This window comes from Mixophyes fleayi, chromosome 8 (assembly GCF_038048845.1).
Source record: "Mixophyes fleayi isolate aMixFle1 chromosome 8, aMixFle1.hap1, whole genome shotgun sequence".
In the NCBI taxonomy this organism is placed as follows: Eukaryota; Metazoa; Chordata; class Amphibia; order Anura; family Limnodynastidae; genus Mixophyes; species Mixophyes fleayi.
The window spans coordinates 31084149-31100675 of NC_134409.1; the positions used below are offsets into that span (position 1 = coordinate 31084149).

Here is a 16527-nt window from a genome sequence, read left to right on the forward strand (position 1 = left end):
ATTAAAAGGGGCAGAATCTATTTTTCCCTGTAAACTAAACACAGGTGGATGAATTCCATGAGGATCATTGCCATATGCAATGTGGAGATTAAGAATTCCATTCCGAGTGATGGAGGAAAAAAATATTAAAGGGAAAATTATTATTCAATTGAGAAAACTATCAGATGTGACATGTCATTTGTATTGTGCTAAGTATTTCATGACCAATTTTTTCAGTATTTCTGCCTGTAAACTGACATAAAATTGTCAAGTTGAGGGAATTTCCACCTTTGGAGGGAATTTACAGTTGCCTGAACAAAGGTATCCGTAAGGGTATTTCCACTTCGATGCAGGTCTTCTCATATTGGGAGCGTTTCAGGAGAGTTTTCCTATTGAAATGAGAAGCTGCATCTGATTGGACAGCAGTCACAGTCATCCAATCAGAAACCACTTTTAATTTCAGCCGCTGAAATAAGCCTTTAGAATTCTTTCTTAACCTGTCTCCAGACAAGTTAGTTTCAGCATCAGAGAAACAGTCCATGGAAAAGGACAAGGGTATTATGGTATTATTAGAGCCTGTTCATCCACTAGTGCAGGCCTGGCCAACCAATGGCTCTCCAGTTGTGGTGGAACTACAAGTCTCAGCATTCCCTGCCAACTATCGGCTATGCACTGGCAAAGCATGCTGGGACTTGTAGTTTCATTACACCTGCAGAGCTACATTGTCGGCCAGGCAATCACTAGCGAAACTAGTCTCCCATCTAGGATGCAATGGTCAGATTACCCTAACACTTTATTTTATTTTTTATTTTTGACAAAGGCAGGGGGGGGGGAAGAATGGGGCCCAATCCAGTTTCTTGACAAAGGTCCCATATGGTCACAATCTGGCCCTGGCTGGACCTCTAGGTTTAGAGGGGTTCAATGGGCAAAAATATTTTAATTGCATTTTTTCTATCAAGTCACACTTGCCTGCCTTGACCTCCATCATCTGGGCAGAGCTTTCTAAAAACCGAGCCCACCGGAACTTAGCAGTTCTGAGCTGAGCCAGGCTCGGTACTTTTGCACGCACTCGGAGCTGAAAATGAAGCAAAATGTCATTGTTGCATAGTCAGATCTTGCGAGTTTTGGACTCTATAAGTACTGCCCTCCACGGAGATCCGCCGCCATTTCACAGACACAGAAGGGGTTTTCTTGTCACTCTCCAGTCACATTGCTCTCTGCCATCGATATGGATTCACATCAGTCCACAGAAGACCAGGAGCACCAAGCAGATGCTGGCACCTGTCATAATGATACCAATCCCTCTACGTAATCTGCTAAATCCTATGTTCAAGTGCATAGTGGTTTTAAGTCAGGGAAAAAAATATTTAAAATAAAATCTTTTAAAGACGGGGCAGTGGTGTGCGTGCGCGTGACGATCTTGGCTCGAGCATGGATGCCCCTGTGCAGTAACACCAAGAAACCCAACTGTGTGTACCGACTCAAGTTGGCACGCACACAGTGGGGAAGACGCCAGGGTTGATGACATCATCACACCTGGCCCACACACAACGTCCACGTGTGTGTGGTGAATCACCACACACGTCACTGAGGAGGCTGGGAGTTTCCGTGTCTGAACTATAAAAGCAAGACCCGGGACTTCCCCTCGCTCTCTGCCTGCCTGCCCCTGGGCAACGAGCACTACACTACAGAAAAGGGTTACTAGGGACACACTACACTACAGAAAATATATATTACACTACAGTACAGAAAATATATATTATACTACACGACAGCAAAGGATAGGAATACACTATACTACAGAAAACCTACACTACGCTACAGAAAAGGATTCTATACTACAGGAATGTTCCCTACATTGCAGATAAAGAATTGGATCCAGGATACAAGGATTTGACAAGTATCATCGATAATAATGTAATATATATATATATATATATATATATATATATATATATATATATATATATATATATAACTGTGTTTGTAATGTTGATTTGACTATTTATTAGAGATACTCACTGCTCATTGACCCCCTTGTTTCTGTTTTGGTTTTGAATCTGGATTACCTTCGGGTTTTAGTTTTGCCAAAACCGCCCTTGCGTGTTTTGGATCTGTATTTTTTTAGAAAAATTGCTAAAATATGCTAAAATCACATAATTTTGCTCTTTTTTTGATCCTACATTATTATTAACCTCACTAACACTAATTTCAAGTCATTTGTAGTCAATTTTGACCACCTCGCAGGTCACAATATTATTTTCATACACTTTCAAACAAAGATTGCAGCAGTTCTTGCCAGTGATAAGAAAAAGACCATTGTCATGCCTGGGCATAAGACCAAAAATCCACGTCTTATGTGTGGAATTATTTTTACACAAATCCTGACAACAGTTGTCTAGCCAATTGTAGCGTTTTTAAAGCCACACTCAGTAGAGGTAGGGACCTTAACCATCTAGGATCCTCAACCATGTTACAGCATTTGAAGTGAGTTCATGGAAAGCTGTTGGGAAAATCAGAAACTTATGTTAAAAAAATAACAACAAGCAGTCCAGGATCATCTACCTCCCTTCTCTCATCTAGATCCTAGCACCTGTAATCTACACCTCCAGCAACTTCATCATCAATCTCCTCACAAGTGATGGGAGTTAGTCCTGCATCCAAGTTGCTAAGGCTAGATGACTACTCCACTAACCATAATTCCTCTGAAGAATTATTGAGCGTTAGTCCCTCTGCTGCTGCTGGGGGTGGATCTTCAACCCAGAAGAATACTACTAGTAGTTTACAACAATCGACTGTTAAACAATCCTTTGCTAGAGGAAGATAGTAAGAAAGCTGTCACCCAGTCGCAAAGCGGATCACAAGCGCAATGGGGACTATGCTGGCATTAAATCTGCGTCCAATGTTCACTATTAATGCAGCTGGTTTTAGACAGTTACTTGAGGTCTTCTGTCGCTATTACCAAATTCCATCACAACACCATTTTACTAGAAAAGCTATTCCTCACCTCTACCAGAAAGTTTGTAAAAATGTAATTATTGGGCTACAAAATGGCATTCTACCCACTGTACAATTAACCACAGATATGTGGACAAGCGGAACTGGGCAAACTAAAGATTATATGACTGTGACAGCCACTGGTTTGGTGATTCGCCTTCACCAGCTGGAACAGCAATAGCAGCATGTACCAAAGTATGTCACATTTTTCAGAGGTAGGCTACTCTGTGTGTCACCGGCTTCACTAAGAGGCATACAGGCACCCATCACATTTCTTGATTTGCTCACACAATCATCTTGGTGTTACAGAACTTTTAAAAAATGACAATGACATGCAGGTGATGTTGTTTGTGTCCCGAAAAATTTAGGGTCATTTTCGGGATTCTGCAACAGCATGTAGGAGAATGCAGCAGCTGCAAGAAGACTAGCATTTGAGGGGAATGTACTTTAGTCCAGCGAAGTTGTCACCTGTGAAGAGAGTGCAGACGTGGTTACCTTGAGTCAAGTGATTTCCTTAATTATACTTTTTGAGAAGCAGCTAGAGAAATTGAAGGATGAAACAAAACTAAGCAAATCTGCTAACTATATTGTAATTGTAGATCCAGGACTTATTTCGCTTTGCCAGGATCCAAGAGCTATCAACATCTTGTAATGACGGCTCCTCCTTCAGTTTCTCTGGCAACTGCTTCTCGGAAAAAACTTAGCTTTCCTAAGACACCCAGTGGAGATGCAGATGAGTCAGCACAATATTTTGACATTTGCTCTGCTGTAAAAGAATTGCCCAAAAATCGTGACAGCTCTGCCATAAAATGAACTACAAACTCCATGAGGAAGGCCATTATCAGCAATTACCGTATTTTTCGCTCCATAAGACGCACTTTTTCCCCCCAAAAAAGTGGGGGGAAAAGTGTGTGCGTCTTCTAAATTATACACATTTCTAATAGTACACATTACTTTCTACATTATGGTGTTATGATGTATTCTACGTGTAACCCCCTGTCACTGTGTGTAGTGTGGGGTGCAAAGGGTACACAGTGCACCCCCTTCTCAAGCCCTGGCTAGCTGATGGGCATGGGTGTAAATGATCAGGGGGTCCCTGCACATGCAGGTGTTTCTTTGTAGTTAGTGGGACACAGGTAATGTCACTTTGGTGCAGTGTAATAGAAGTCACAATAATTTGGGCGCCAGACCATCTCTATAACAAACTCAACTCTTTATTTACACTCTTCCTCCAGCACGATAATCATAATGGTTGCAGCAATAAAGAAATATATGTACAGCTCCTTACTCTCTCCAGCACAGTTCTTAATGAGCAATACGAATATGGTTGCAAATATATCTCATTACTCCTCCTGCACAGTTCTTAATGTTATCCAGATGTTATGTAACATAAATCATTGGTCTCTCTTACACTCCATACTCACTGCAGATACCCTTTCTGCAGGGGCACATGCATGGATGCTAATAGGCAGGCAGCCTCTCCTCCATGCAGCTCTGACACACTCTGTGTACCTCTCAACTGCAGCTCACACCTCCTCTGCGGGGATGATGTCTCCTGTGCTCTGACACGTCACTCTGTGTACTCTCAGCCTCAGGATCTGACACTACAGCTACCAGGCCTCTTGTAGCAGCCCTCACTCCAGGGCCTCTTCCATGCAAAGTGTCCCCCTCTCTCTTGGGTTCTCTATAGTGGCATGGAGTTCTCCCCCTCATCCAGGGCACACATTCCTTGCCCTGGCTCAGTCACCATGCTCAGACTTCCAGGCAATGCTGGGGGAGCCTGGGAGCTTCCACCCCAGGTCCCCAGCTACAACTCTCCTCTTGTGTCTCCCTTCTCAGTTCCTATCCCCCTCAATGACAGCCCCTCCTTCCTCTCACTTAGTCTCACAGGCTGGGCTGGGTTATCACCATGGTAACCAGTTTATGTAACTTTTCAGAAACTTCTATCTTACCCTCTAGGTGACCCCTCCTCTATTCACTGAGGTAAAGGTTTAACTAAAACACCACTAGGGGGGTGTTACATTCTCCCCCGATTAGCTGGGCACCCTAAACTACACCTAATGGGGCTGCCTAGCTAATCTCACTCACACCTAACTCACATATGACCACACACATGTAAACTTTTCTACATCACTATTGCATGAAAAATCACAGTGTAAAGTGAATACATACATAGCAATACAATGGCAGTATCAATATAAAACACATTTCACATTGCATACCCCACAACACCCCCAATGGATGTAAACATGTGAGTCACAGGTGTCCTGTTTTCTTTCAATGTACATTTAAATATGGCTTTATGCCAAAGCAATGTAGCACCTGCCCATGCCTGCCCATGTCTCCCCCCTCCTGGGTCAAAAAGAGACAGGTGGTTCTCGTGGGCCCCTCCCAACAAATACATCTCAGCAATATATGCAGGGGTGGCATTTGACCAGCGGGGTTGTCTTCCCCCCCTTTCTCTCCAACGTGGACGATCTGCCTTTCTTTGCTTCCCCTAATCCTCCGGAAGGGCAATATACAGACGTCACTTGCACAGCCTGCCTCTCTTTGCTTCCCCAAATCCTCAGGAAAGGCAATATACAGACTGCATTGTAATTGCACCTCACATGTTGAACCTTTTCTTCTTTTGCTTCCCACTCAGCTGGGATAAGTGGCACTACAAGTCTCAGCAACAAGCACACTGCTGCTCCATATACTGTCCTGGACAGAACTACTCAGCAAACAACTTGCTTTACCTCCTCATTACCCTTGGTCTCTGTTGGGCACCTAGAGACGGTCAGACATGGTGTCCCAAGGGTGTTTCTCCGGCTGGGCACACTGCTCTCAGTTCCTGTGTCCTGCAAGCACTTTCTCCATCTGTTGTGCTTGAGCCCCACGTTGGGCGCCATTATGTAACCCCCTGTCACTGTGTGTAGTGTGGGGTGCAAAGGGTACACAGTGCACCTCCTTCTCAAGCCCTGGCTAGCTGATGGGCATGGGTGTAAATGATCAGGGGGTCCCTGCACATGCAGGTGTTTCTTTGTAGTTAGTGGGACACAGGTAATGTCACTTTGGTGCAGTGTAATAGAAGTCACAATAATTTGGGCGCCAGACCATCTCTATAACAAACTCAACTCTTTATTTACACTCTTCCTCCAGCACGATAATCATAATGGTTGCAGCAATAAAGAAATATATGTACAGCTCCTTACTCTCTCCAGCACAGTTCTTAATGAGAAATACGAATATGGTTGCAAATATATCTCATTACTCCTCCTGCACAGTTCTTAATGTTATCCAGATGTTATGTAACATAAATCATTGGTCTCTCTTACACTCCATACTCACTGCAGATACCCTTTCTGCAGGGGCACATGCATGGATGCTAATAGGCAGGCAGCCTCTCCTCCATGCAGCTCTGACACACTCTGTGTACCTCTCAACTGCAGCTCACCCCTCCTCTGCGGGGATGATGTCTCCTGTGCTCTGACACGTCACTCTGTGTACTCTCAGCCTCAGGATCTGACACTACAGCTACCAGGCCTCTTGTAGCAGCCCTCACTCCAGGGCCTCTTCCATGCAAAGTGTCCCCCTCTCTCTTGGGTTCTCTATAGTGGCATGGAGTTCTCCCCCTCATCCAGGGCACACATTCCTTGCCCTGGCTCAGTCACCATGCTCAGACTTCCAGGCAATGCTGGGGGAGCCTGGGAGCTTCCACCCCAGGTCCCCAGCTACAACTCTCCTCTTGTGTCTCCCTTCTCAGTTCCTATCCCCCCTCAATGACAGCCCCTCCTTCCTCTCACTTAGTCTCACAGGCTGGGCTGGGTTATCACCATGGTAACCAGTTTATGTAACTTTTCAGAAACTTCTATCTTACCCTCTAGGTGACCCCTCCTCTATTCACTGAGGTAAAGGTTTAACTAAAACACCACTAGGGGGGTGTTACATACGATACACAGTATACTGCAGGCCCACAAGGTCACATGGTACTATTGTAATTATATACCTAGCTGTGTGCTATATACCATACACCGTATACTGCAGGCCCACAAGGTCACATGGTACTATTGTAATTATATATCTAGCTGTGTGGTATCAGGGGCGCACGCAGGATTGTCAGGTTCTCCCCCCCCTCCCCCCCGAACCAAAAAAAAAAAAACACACGAGAGAGCTGCTGCGCATGCACCCGCGCATGCGCAGCAGCTCCGTATCGGCAGCGCTGTCCTATACAGCAGCCGCGGCGCTGTATAGGATAGTGCCGCTATGGCGGCCACTTAGTTAGCGCAGGGGGGGGTTCTGGAGACTTAGAAACCCCCCCTGCGTGCGCCACTGGGTATATACCATAAACAGCATTCTGCAGGCCCACCAGGTCACAGGGTACTACTGTAATTGTAGCCCTAGAAGTCTAGTATGTACTATACACAGCGTACTGCCGGCCCACCAAGTCGCAGGGTACTGTTGTAGCTGTCTGGTAACCATTATGTTGCCTGGCATCCAGCATTCTATATTTTATAACAATTGTACTATGATGTAAACGAGACACAAATATCCGACCAAACAATCATTCACTGTCCTCTTGAAAAGTAGATGTAGGATAATGTTTCATTTCATGATTGAGTGAAGGCTGCAATTCTCCACAAGCCAACAGATTCTAACCTGCAGAATTATGCTTTGAAATAAATAGTTTGCCAAAAGTGTCAGAAACATTATAAATAATGTTGATGTGAGGTCACGTGACGCGAAAGATGGCTGCCTCCACTCTGCCTCATTCTCCACTTATTAAGCAGTGAATGACATCGGGAGCAGTTGACTTGGGGGCTGCCTGTTGCCCACCAAATCAAAAGTTTTAATTGCTGACCTCTTCCAGTCGCTGACTGTGATTATAAAACAGATTTTTCCCAATATATTTAAAAAAAGAAACTTAGACTATGAGAGCAAATGATTTTTGGCTGGCATAGCTTTAGTGCAGATTTGAACCTTTAAGAGTGGTATAATCTATGCTGTTTCATTGTGTAGGATTTAACATGATATTTGTACATTTATTATCAATACAAGTACGTGATACACAATTGATTGTGTCTGGTTTCTTTAAAATCTGTTTCATTGATACCACAAAGCATGTTGTAATTTGATCACAGGATTATTAATTGTGTGACTGTCTTGCTATATGGCGAATAGGGGGTGTTTTTTTCTTATTTTTGGTGTGGACTTTAGATATATTTTGTTACTTTAATATTTTTGCTTTTGTCTGTGTTATAGGGCCGATACTTAGGGGGGAATTCAATTGGCCGCGTTACGGGTGAAAGTAACGCGGCCTGTGCATTATTACCGTTATTACGGTAATAATGCGCTTTATTACCGTTATTACGGTAATAATGCGCTTTATTACTGTTATTACGGTAATAATGCACTTTAGTACCGTTATTACGGTAGTTTCAACGCCGGAGCTGCGAGCAGAAAGCTGGGTTAAAACTACCGTAATTTCAAAGAAGCCAGCATAATAGTTTTAACGCCGCGGAAATTCGGGGGGAATTGGATTCCCCCTTCATAATCTATTTTTTATAATCTATTTTCTTTTTTCCCTCTTTCTTCTCTTTGTGAGTCATTCTGGAAATAAAAAGAACATGTTTTTAATTATTGCATCTGTTTTGTTTTTTTTAATCATCACTTTGGCAATTATGATCGTTGGGCTTAATTATTGGGTCTTTTATAAAGTGTCGGCACACTTGCTTTGATATTTAAAATCCTGGAACAACTTTAGGTTCCAAATTGGTACATTTGAGAGACTAGAAAATGAAATGTTTAAAAACTCTCCTGACAAAGAAGGGGGTGGCATATGTTCAATTTCAATGGAATTTCTTACCAAGCACTCCTCCAGCATGTTCTTCCCACATAGAAAAACATTTCCACTACTAGTGCTAATAAGTACTGGAAACAACAGTGCAAGGTCAGCATCATACAATAGTGATGACTCTACAATCACCTCAGGTCTGCCAGACTATTCGTAATTTAATTGAACACCGTTGCTGTTAGAGAAGAATGATTATTCCTAGCTACATATGTCTCTTTATCTAAATCACTGACATGTAAATAGTGCTTCTTAGGGCCACATTAGTCTAGGATTAACGTGACGTTAGTACTATTACCTTTAATACGGTAATTTTAATCCGGATTTTTACTCGCGGCCCCGAGAGGTGCGACCAAAAATCATCTTTAAAATTACCATACTAATGGTAATACTGCACACTTTTACCGTACTAAAGGTAATAGTGCACACTTTTACCGTACTAAAGGTAATAGTGCACACTTTTACCGTACTAAAGGTAATAGTGTGCAGGCCACGTTATTCCTAGAATGACACGGCCGAATTGAATTGGCTCCTTAGTGTCTGATTGGTTATTTTACAAGAAATGCAAGGGTGATGCATAAGTGTATTTGTGAAAGTAGCTTATTAAGATGCATGCAACAACTTTTAAATAACATTAATAAGAATTTGACTATGTTTTGATTTCAGTATTTGTACTTAGTTCAGTCCTGTGGCTTAGCGTAGGGATTCATATATCTGGTGATGTTTTGGCACTTGGTAGCATCATTGACATTTAAATGCGAAGCTCCCTCCGTTTTTAAAGCATTATACTAATGTTCTGGTTTAGACCAGCACTGAATCACTGTGTGTATGTGCACATAGAATGACCGTGTTGGGACTGCACTGACACGCAGCAGAGATTACATTGATATGTAAGCGCTCCGTACTATAATGTCAGGGTCAATGATCCTGATATTGTTCTATTCTCAGAGCGCTGTGCATGTGTTCAGCAAGGTGTGACCGTGCTCAAACAGCTTTATATACAGCACAAATGAATGAAGAGAGATGCAGTAGAGTTGTTTTGACACAGAAGCTAATAATGAAAAAGAAATAAAATAATCAGGCACAGAAAAAGATGAGCACTGAAAATTGAAAATACATAAGTAATATAATATATATATATATATATATATATATATATATATATATATATACACACACACAAATAATAGTACTTACATGTCATCAATGACAGGCGGCTCCGACCATCACTGCCTCAAAGCCAAGTCGCCTTTGAGGATGAGTCGTTATCTGAAGACATCTGCATTCCGGTAAGTACTTCTTTTTTGCAGGTCGGCCTACTCTTCAGTCGGACTCCTCGTGTCGTGCTGTCATCTGTCGGGGTAGTCAGTACCGTGGAACTAGCTACCACCGTTATATATATAACAAATAGCATATATTTGAAAACTCAATGATCGCACAAAGTGACATAACCAACAGGTGCTAATATAGTAATCAATATATCATAAACACCAATGGTAACCCATAGAACCAATATAAATACACAAATGGGGAGCCAATACTAATTTTCCAATAATACAGCTAGAAATCCATTGAGAAAACAAGGTAGATTCAAGTAGAGCTAAATTCCATTAGACGTCCTCATAAAATCATCAATCTTTATAAATCGTATAGATTTAAGATGAGCTATATGGAAGTGCTGTGTATCTCACATATAGAACACTCCTGTCCTTTGACACATTTATGAAGCTGGAGAACTGCAGGCCTTTCTCTTTCTACTGAAGTGGCAGCAAACATGTCTATTCTTCCAGTTCAACGCAGGCCAGAGGTTCCCTACATTTTACAGGCCATGAGACACATACCTTACAGTTTTTTAAAGCTTTGTTAAAAGTAATACTGGTATTGTGTAAAAAATAGAAAGCAACTTTTTCAATTTACATGTATTTTACATATCATCCCCGATGCATCTTAAACATTCTTCTTAATTTTAAAACTTTTTACCTATCAGAACTAAATTATATAATCTCGTGATATAATTCTGATACACCCAGACTAAAATGTGTCCCGACAAAACCACTGAGATGCTAATGGATTGTGATTGTGTGTGTGTGTATATGCTCACAATTCAAGATAGAATGTGTAAGCCACAAGATTTAAAGGACTTTTAAACGTGGCGTGGTTGTTGGTGCCAGCCACACTACGTTGGTTTTCACACGATAGGTGTATCAAGAATGGGCCGCCATCTAAACAACATCCGGCCTGTGGCTGCCCGGCGGTTAGAAGCAAACTGTTGGTAAGAGGGGTTGACAGAGGCTGACACATGTACAGAGTAACTATAGGGTTAACGTCAGCTAACAGCAGTTTGAAAAAAGTTGAGAACATACAGCTTATTGTACCATGTTACAAATGGAGTATGGCAGTGGGCAAATGAACACAGGACACCAGAGAACTAGTCTAGTCTAATATATCTTGGTTCTTGCTGTTGGGACCTGTGACAATCAGGAGACAGCAAAAACCACATCAAGTAATTGGTCTGTCTTGCCAGGTGTCGTCAATGCAGGATGGAGGTGCTGTAATAGTGTAGGTGTACACATTGGCTCCTTTGTTACAAGTAGAGCAATATTTGAATGCAACACAGTAGTGTGAGTATTAATGCTGATCAAGTGAGTCCCTTCATGGTAGCAGTGCATCTATCTGTGAATGGGCTTCATACAGTACTGTAATGGCTCCAGTAACATCACTGTGATTTAGTTTAATAGAGCACGTGCGATAACTTGTTTAGGATTAAATGGAACAACCAGTTCGGATAGAGTTCCACACTGTAAGATACCCATCCAGGATCTTCAGAGCAACATCCACGTCCGTTTCCAAACTCATTGTGGTCTGTGCCAAATCTGGTATTGGGAGTGTCCACACCTTAAAGTGACAGCGCATAAATAAGTACCCATTGTATGTTTTGCTTTTTGACCTGGGTACTATTATCTTATTGGATTACTATTGCTGACCTTTGTTTTTTCCTGGCTAACATTCTTTCCTGCCTGTCCTGAATTCAATATTTTACCTGCTGTTTTTGTATTGCTTATGTTCTGGCTTCTATCATTCTTTTGTTGCTTACTAGTTAGTCATACTGGTCAGGGATTTTAGCTATGTGCACAAGATCTGGGGGCAGCAGAGTACCTGTGAATACCAAAGTTCCATGGGAAAGATGGGTTTGTAAAGGCGAAGACAGCGGCAAGCCTGGTCATAGTAGCTGACCATACTGTTGTTGCTGATGACCGTTACACAGAACAAATTAAATTGCAATATCTGTGGGACACAGTTGACAACTTTTTGAGTCCATGGGGGTAAATGAGGGAGCTAAATGTACCCGAAAAAGTGTCCATTCATTGTATGTTCATTGTATATTTTTATGTATTTCGTGAAACTGATGGATATATAAAAATACTGCTTATTATGAAGGGACTAATATCTAGATTTAAAAGGTATTAGATGTACTAATGTGACCAAAGTGTCACTAAAGTTACACTCCTTTTATTGGAATACAAACACAGTGATATCATGTTGGGAAACACAGCACTAGAAAGAAATGAAATACCTGACTGAACACTAAATTCAGTTAACTCATTGTAAGTCGTTCAATCAAACATCCAGTACTCTGAAAATACTTTGTGCCTGATAATTATTTTCTAAAGCAATGTTCAATTACAGTGAAATTTTGCATCTAATCTAAAATGCAAACTATATAGCACATATTTAAATTTCTAAGCAATATATCCAAACAAAATATAAGTTACAAAATATATTAATTTACAAATATAAGGTTTGCACAACCATTTTGCTCACTGCCAGTCACAAGGAGTAATTAGCTTTCACAAATCAAAATTGCAAGAACATGTTTTGTCAAGACTAGAAGCTGGAAATTATTTACACATTTAATTTAAAGCACATCACTGTCTGTCCTCCATGACATCTCCCACCTGTTGGCATCACATAAGTACACTGCACTGCCCCCTCACTGATCATCACAACTATGACGGAGAAGAGATCTCGTAGCTCTTCTCGAGAGCCTCCTCAGAAACAGAGGGACTCCACTGGGCAGGGGTCTAAGAGGGAGAAGAAAGGGAATCAAGGCTCTGGAAGATCCAGGAGCGGGAGACTAAGGGAACCCAGCAAGAATGATGTGAAAGTTTCAGCAGTGGTTGATGTGGATGATGTGGTGACTTCAGATGCGGAGACAGAAATTATGGCACTTCTGGAGACTGAGCAGAAGAACGAAGGTGAGGGCTCAAAAACCAAAATGTTTCATTTAAAATATTTCGTTTTCCTCAGCCAGTTTTTTGTATTACGGGGAAGATACACCTGGGGGATTATCCTAATCCAACTATCTACATGACAGCAGTCCATGAAGATTACTGGTTTGTAGTTGCTACAAATATCATCTGTGTAAACCGACCATAATAAATTAAACTCCAATTTGACTTGTAATATTATAATTCATATAGCTAGGGATCACAACTAAAGAAGTCTGTGCTCGTATGTGCAAGTTCATATCTAAAGTTATGTCTTTATTTAATTTTCATACTCCTTAAATCAACATTCCCAAAGCCTTGTTATTAAACTGCTGTTTGTGATTAAACAACTCCATGAAGAATGGAGACAAAGGAGCGATGACTTTTTCATATTTGTGGTATCAATTTTAATGACAATACTTTCCAGCCAGTGCAACTCAATGCGTTGTTTCGTGTTTCATGCGTGTAATGCTGATCACTGAAAAATAAAACCTATTTGCACACTGCTATATCAAAGGACATCTTTCTATTAATCTCCATGTATTCTATAACTTATTTACAAGGCTTACTAGATATTTGCTGTTTTGTTTTGTGTGCCAAAATATGTAATGCACTTTATGACAAATTGAAGTTTGCCGACTTCCTTTTAGATACACATTGTTTGTTCCAATAGTCTGCTGCTAAGATTCAAATAATTTATTCACCCATTTTAATAAGCTAAACTTAATATTATAGTAAGGTCATGATACCAAATTAGGAATTGTATAACTCCTATGGTAAATACCTTATTTTCCATCTTATTTATCTGATGTCTAGGGACATTGGCGATGATAGCCACACTTGCAGTTGTTTTCATTGTCACTATTTTTTTTTCTATCATATATACCTATGACCTAAAATACCATTGGACAGTATGACCCCAACAGCAGTATTTCCTCCTGGTGCCACCATGTTGCTTCCAGGATCATTCAAAACCAAAAAGCACTTGCTCATAGTATTCAGTAAGCCTCAACATCTAGACACTGTCATAGAGCCTAAAGAATAATAAAAGGACCCATTAACTGGTAAATTGGTAGTGGGGGTTAATGTGTGCAACAGGTGGCTAACAGTTGAGAGGGTGTTTGTGCAACAAATGACTGGCAAATGGGGTTGTGCAACAGATGGCTGGCAGTTTTGGGGATATCATTGCAACAGGGGGTTGGGATTTAGGGGAAATCTGTACTATATGTGCCTGGCAATGGATGATATCAGTGCAGCAAATGCCTAATAATTTTGGGGGATTTGTGCAACCTATAATTGAAAATTTGGGAGTGTCTGTACATATAGCTAGTAATTGATAGGTATCTGTGTAATTTATAGCTGTCAATGAGTGGTATTTCCCAAAAGCATCATTTGCAATGGAGTTTTTTCTCTGCAATAGGGCCCCCTACACTTTTTTTCATGTATGTATTTATTTTTTCTACCTTGTATGAACCTATTTTATGTCTGCCCTGTCTCCACTGCTGTACAGTGCTGCAGAGCACTGTGGTGCGGGGTGCCGTATCAATCATCAATACAAATATGTGGCTTGCAGTGTGTGTGGGAATTACTCTGCAATATATGACAATGGTTGGTGCAATAAATGTCTGTCAGTGGAGGGTACCGGTACAATATATGTCTGCTGGAGGTGGCTGCTGGATTAGAGAATGGTGGATATTTGCTCTGTAGGAGCTGTTTCAGAGAATAGCAGCGGCTACAGTTCTGCATAATAGACTTGGCACCATGTATGCATATTAGATTTGGCAGATATATTTCTCCCTTAGATATGGCACTAGACATGACCATGCATATTGTACTAGTTGAGGCTCTGAATATTATACTTGTTACCCGTTTTCGCTATGCATATTAGACATAGAAGATATGGTTTTCCATATTAGAAATAACAGGGGGAATGGCCATGCATATTGGACTTGGTAGCAGATCAAGGTCCGATTTTTTTCAGCATGTTAAAATCGTGTGTGATAACCCACGATTTTAGTCCAAAATTTCTCAAATGTATAGAGCTGTGATTTTTACCCTGATCTTCAAAATCGCTGGTCATCTCTGGTGCTTTGCTGCGATGTAAAACACTCCCGTGTTTAGCTAACTCTCCTGTGTTGTAGCAGCGTGTTCTATAAACCCATCACTGTTACACTGCCTGTCATAGAGCCAGAGCAACGGCAGCTGTCAAAACTGTAAAAAATAGATCAAAGTTAAAAAAAAAAAGCGTGGGGTCCCCCCTCTATTCACTATTAACCCTAGTGCTGCCAGACTACTGCTGGTTCAGTGAAAATCGGGGAAAAAATTGCGTGGGGTCCCCCCGATTTCCACTGAACCAGCATTAGGCAAACCAGCTGGGGTTGGTGGCACTATAGCAGGGGGACACGCGGCAGTGGTCCCCCTGCCATAATGACAAACCAACCCCAGGTTGTTCAGCACTGGGCTAGATTCCCTATGGAGTGGGGTCCGCCAAAAAAAAATGAGCGGGCCCCCCCTCTAGGGACAGCCAGCCCAGTGCTGAAAGCACTAGGGCTCTACCTATACCCCTGGGCGGTGGGTGTAGGGTAATAAACGGCGATTAAAGTGTAAAAAAATAAACAGATGCCATTTTGTTTTGTGAAATTACAAGTCCCAGCCAGCCAGGGTGCCATAAATAGTGTTGGCATGCTGATACTTGTATAACTACAAGCACCAGCATACCCATGGCAGCCAGGGCATGTTGGCACTTGGAGAACCACAAGTGAAAATGTTAAATAAACCACCACTCCCTCATTAAAACCACATACATTTAATAAAATTAATAAACCCACAATAAAGACAGTAAACACTTTCATTTATACCATATATTTTTATTAAAAATAATAAATGCCCTATACTCACCACTGATGTTTTCATCTGTTGTCAGCAGTTTTTAATCCGAAAATGGCTGTCAACCAAGTCTCAAATAATTTTGTATCCAATAGTCTGGCTGGAAAAAGTCCAAAATAAATTTGTAATTTCCAAAGTCTGGCTTGAAAAGTCCAAAAAGAATTTGTACATCCAAAGTCCCCACTTGTAATGTCTTCTGTTCTTCTTGGGCAAAAAGCTTCCCTTGTTGCTTGCAGTCTTCATTTCTTCTTGGCCAGGGGGGCCCCGTTGTTGCTTGAAGTCTTCTTGTCTTCAGCCAGGAGGGCCCCAGATTTGTAAGATATTATTTTCATGTTTATTAACAGATGAAGCTGCGATTATTGAATTAACTTAATTTCAAGTAACAGAATGTGCTTTTTGCCATTCACTTGCTATTCACAGCTAATACTAATCAGGAATTGCTCTTCTATCTATGACAGGCAGGGATTCTTACCACTATACTAACAAGGTCACTGGAACACAAACACACACCAAGGATGTCTTAGTCAGAAGCCAATTAACCTACTTCGTATGTCTTTGGACCATGGT

General features: G+C 41.4%; 1 protein-coding gene across 1 annotated transcript in view; it reads left to right on the top strand.

Annotated features, from left to right (window-relative positions):
* NPHS2 (NPHS2 stomatin family member, podocin) overlaps nucleotides 1-16527 on the top strand; it is a 32116-nt gene that overhangs the window by 3628 nt on the left and 11961 nt on the right. The window contains exon 2 of the mRNA XM_075183993.1: nucleotides 12781-13062. Within this exon, the coding sequence (XP_075040094.1) occupies nucleotides 12781-13062 (282 nt within the window). The remainder of the gene's footprint in view (nucleotides 1-12780; nucleotides 13063-16527) is intronic.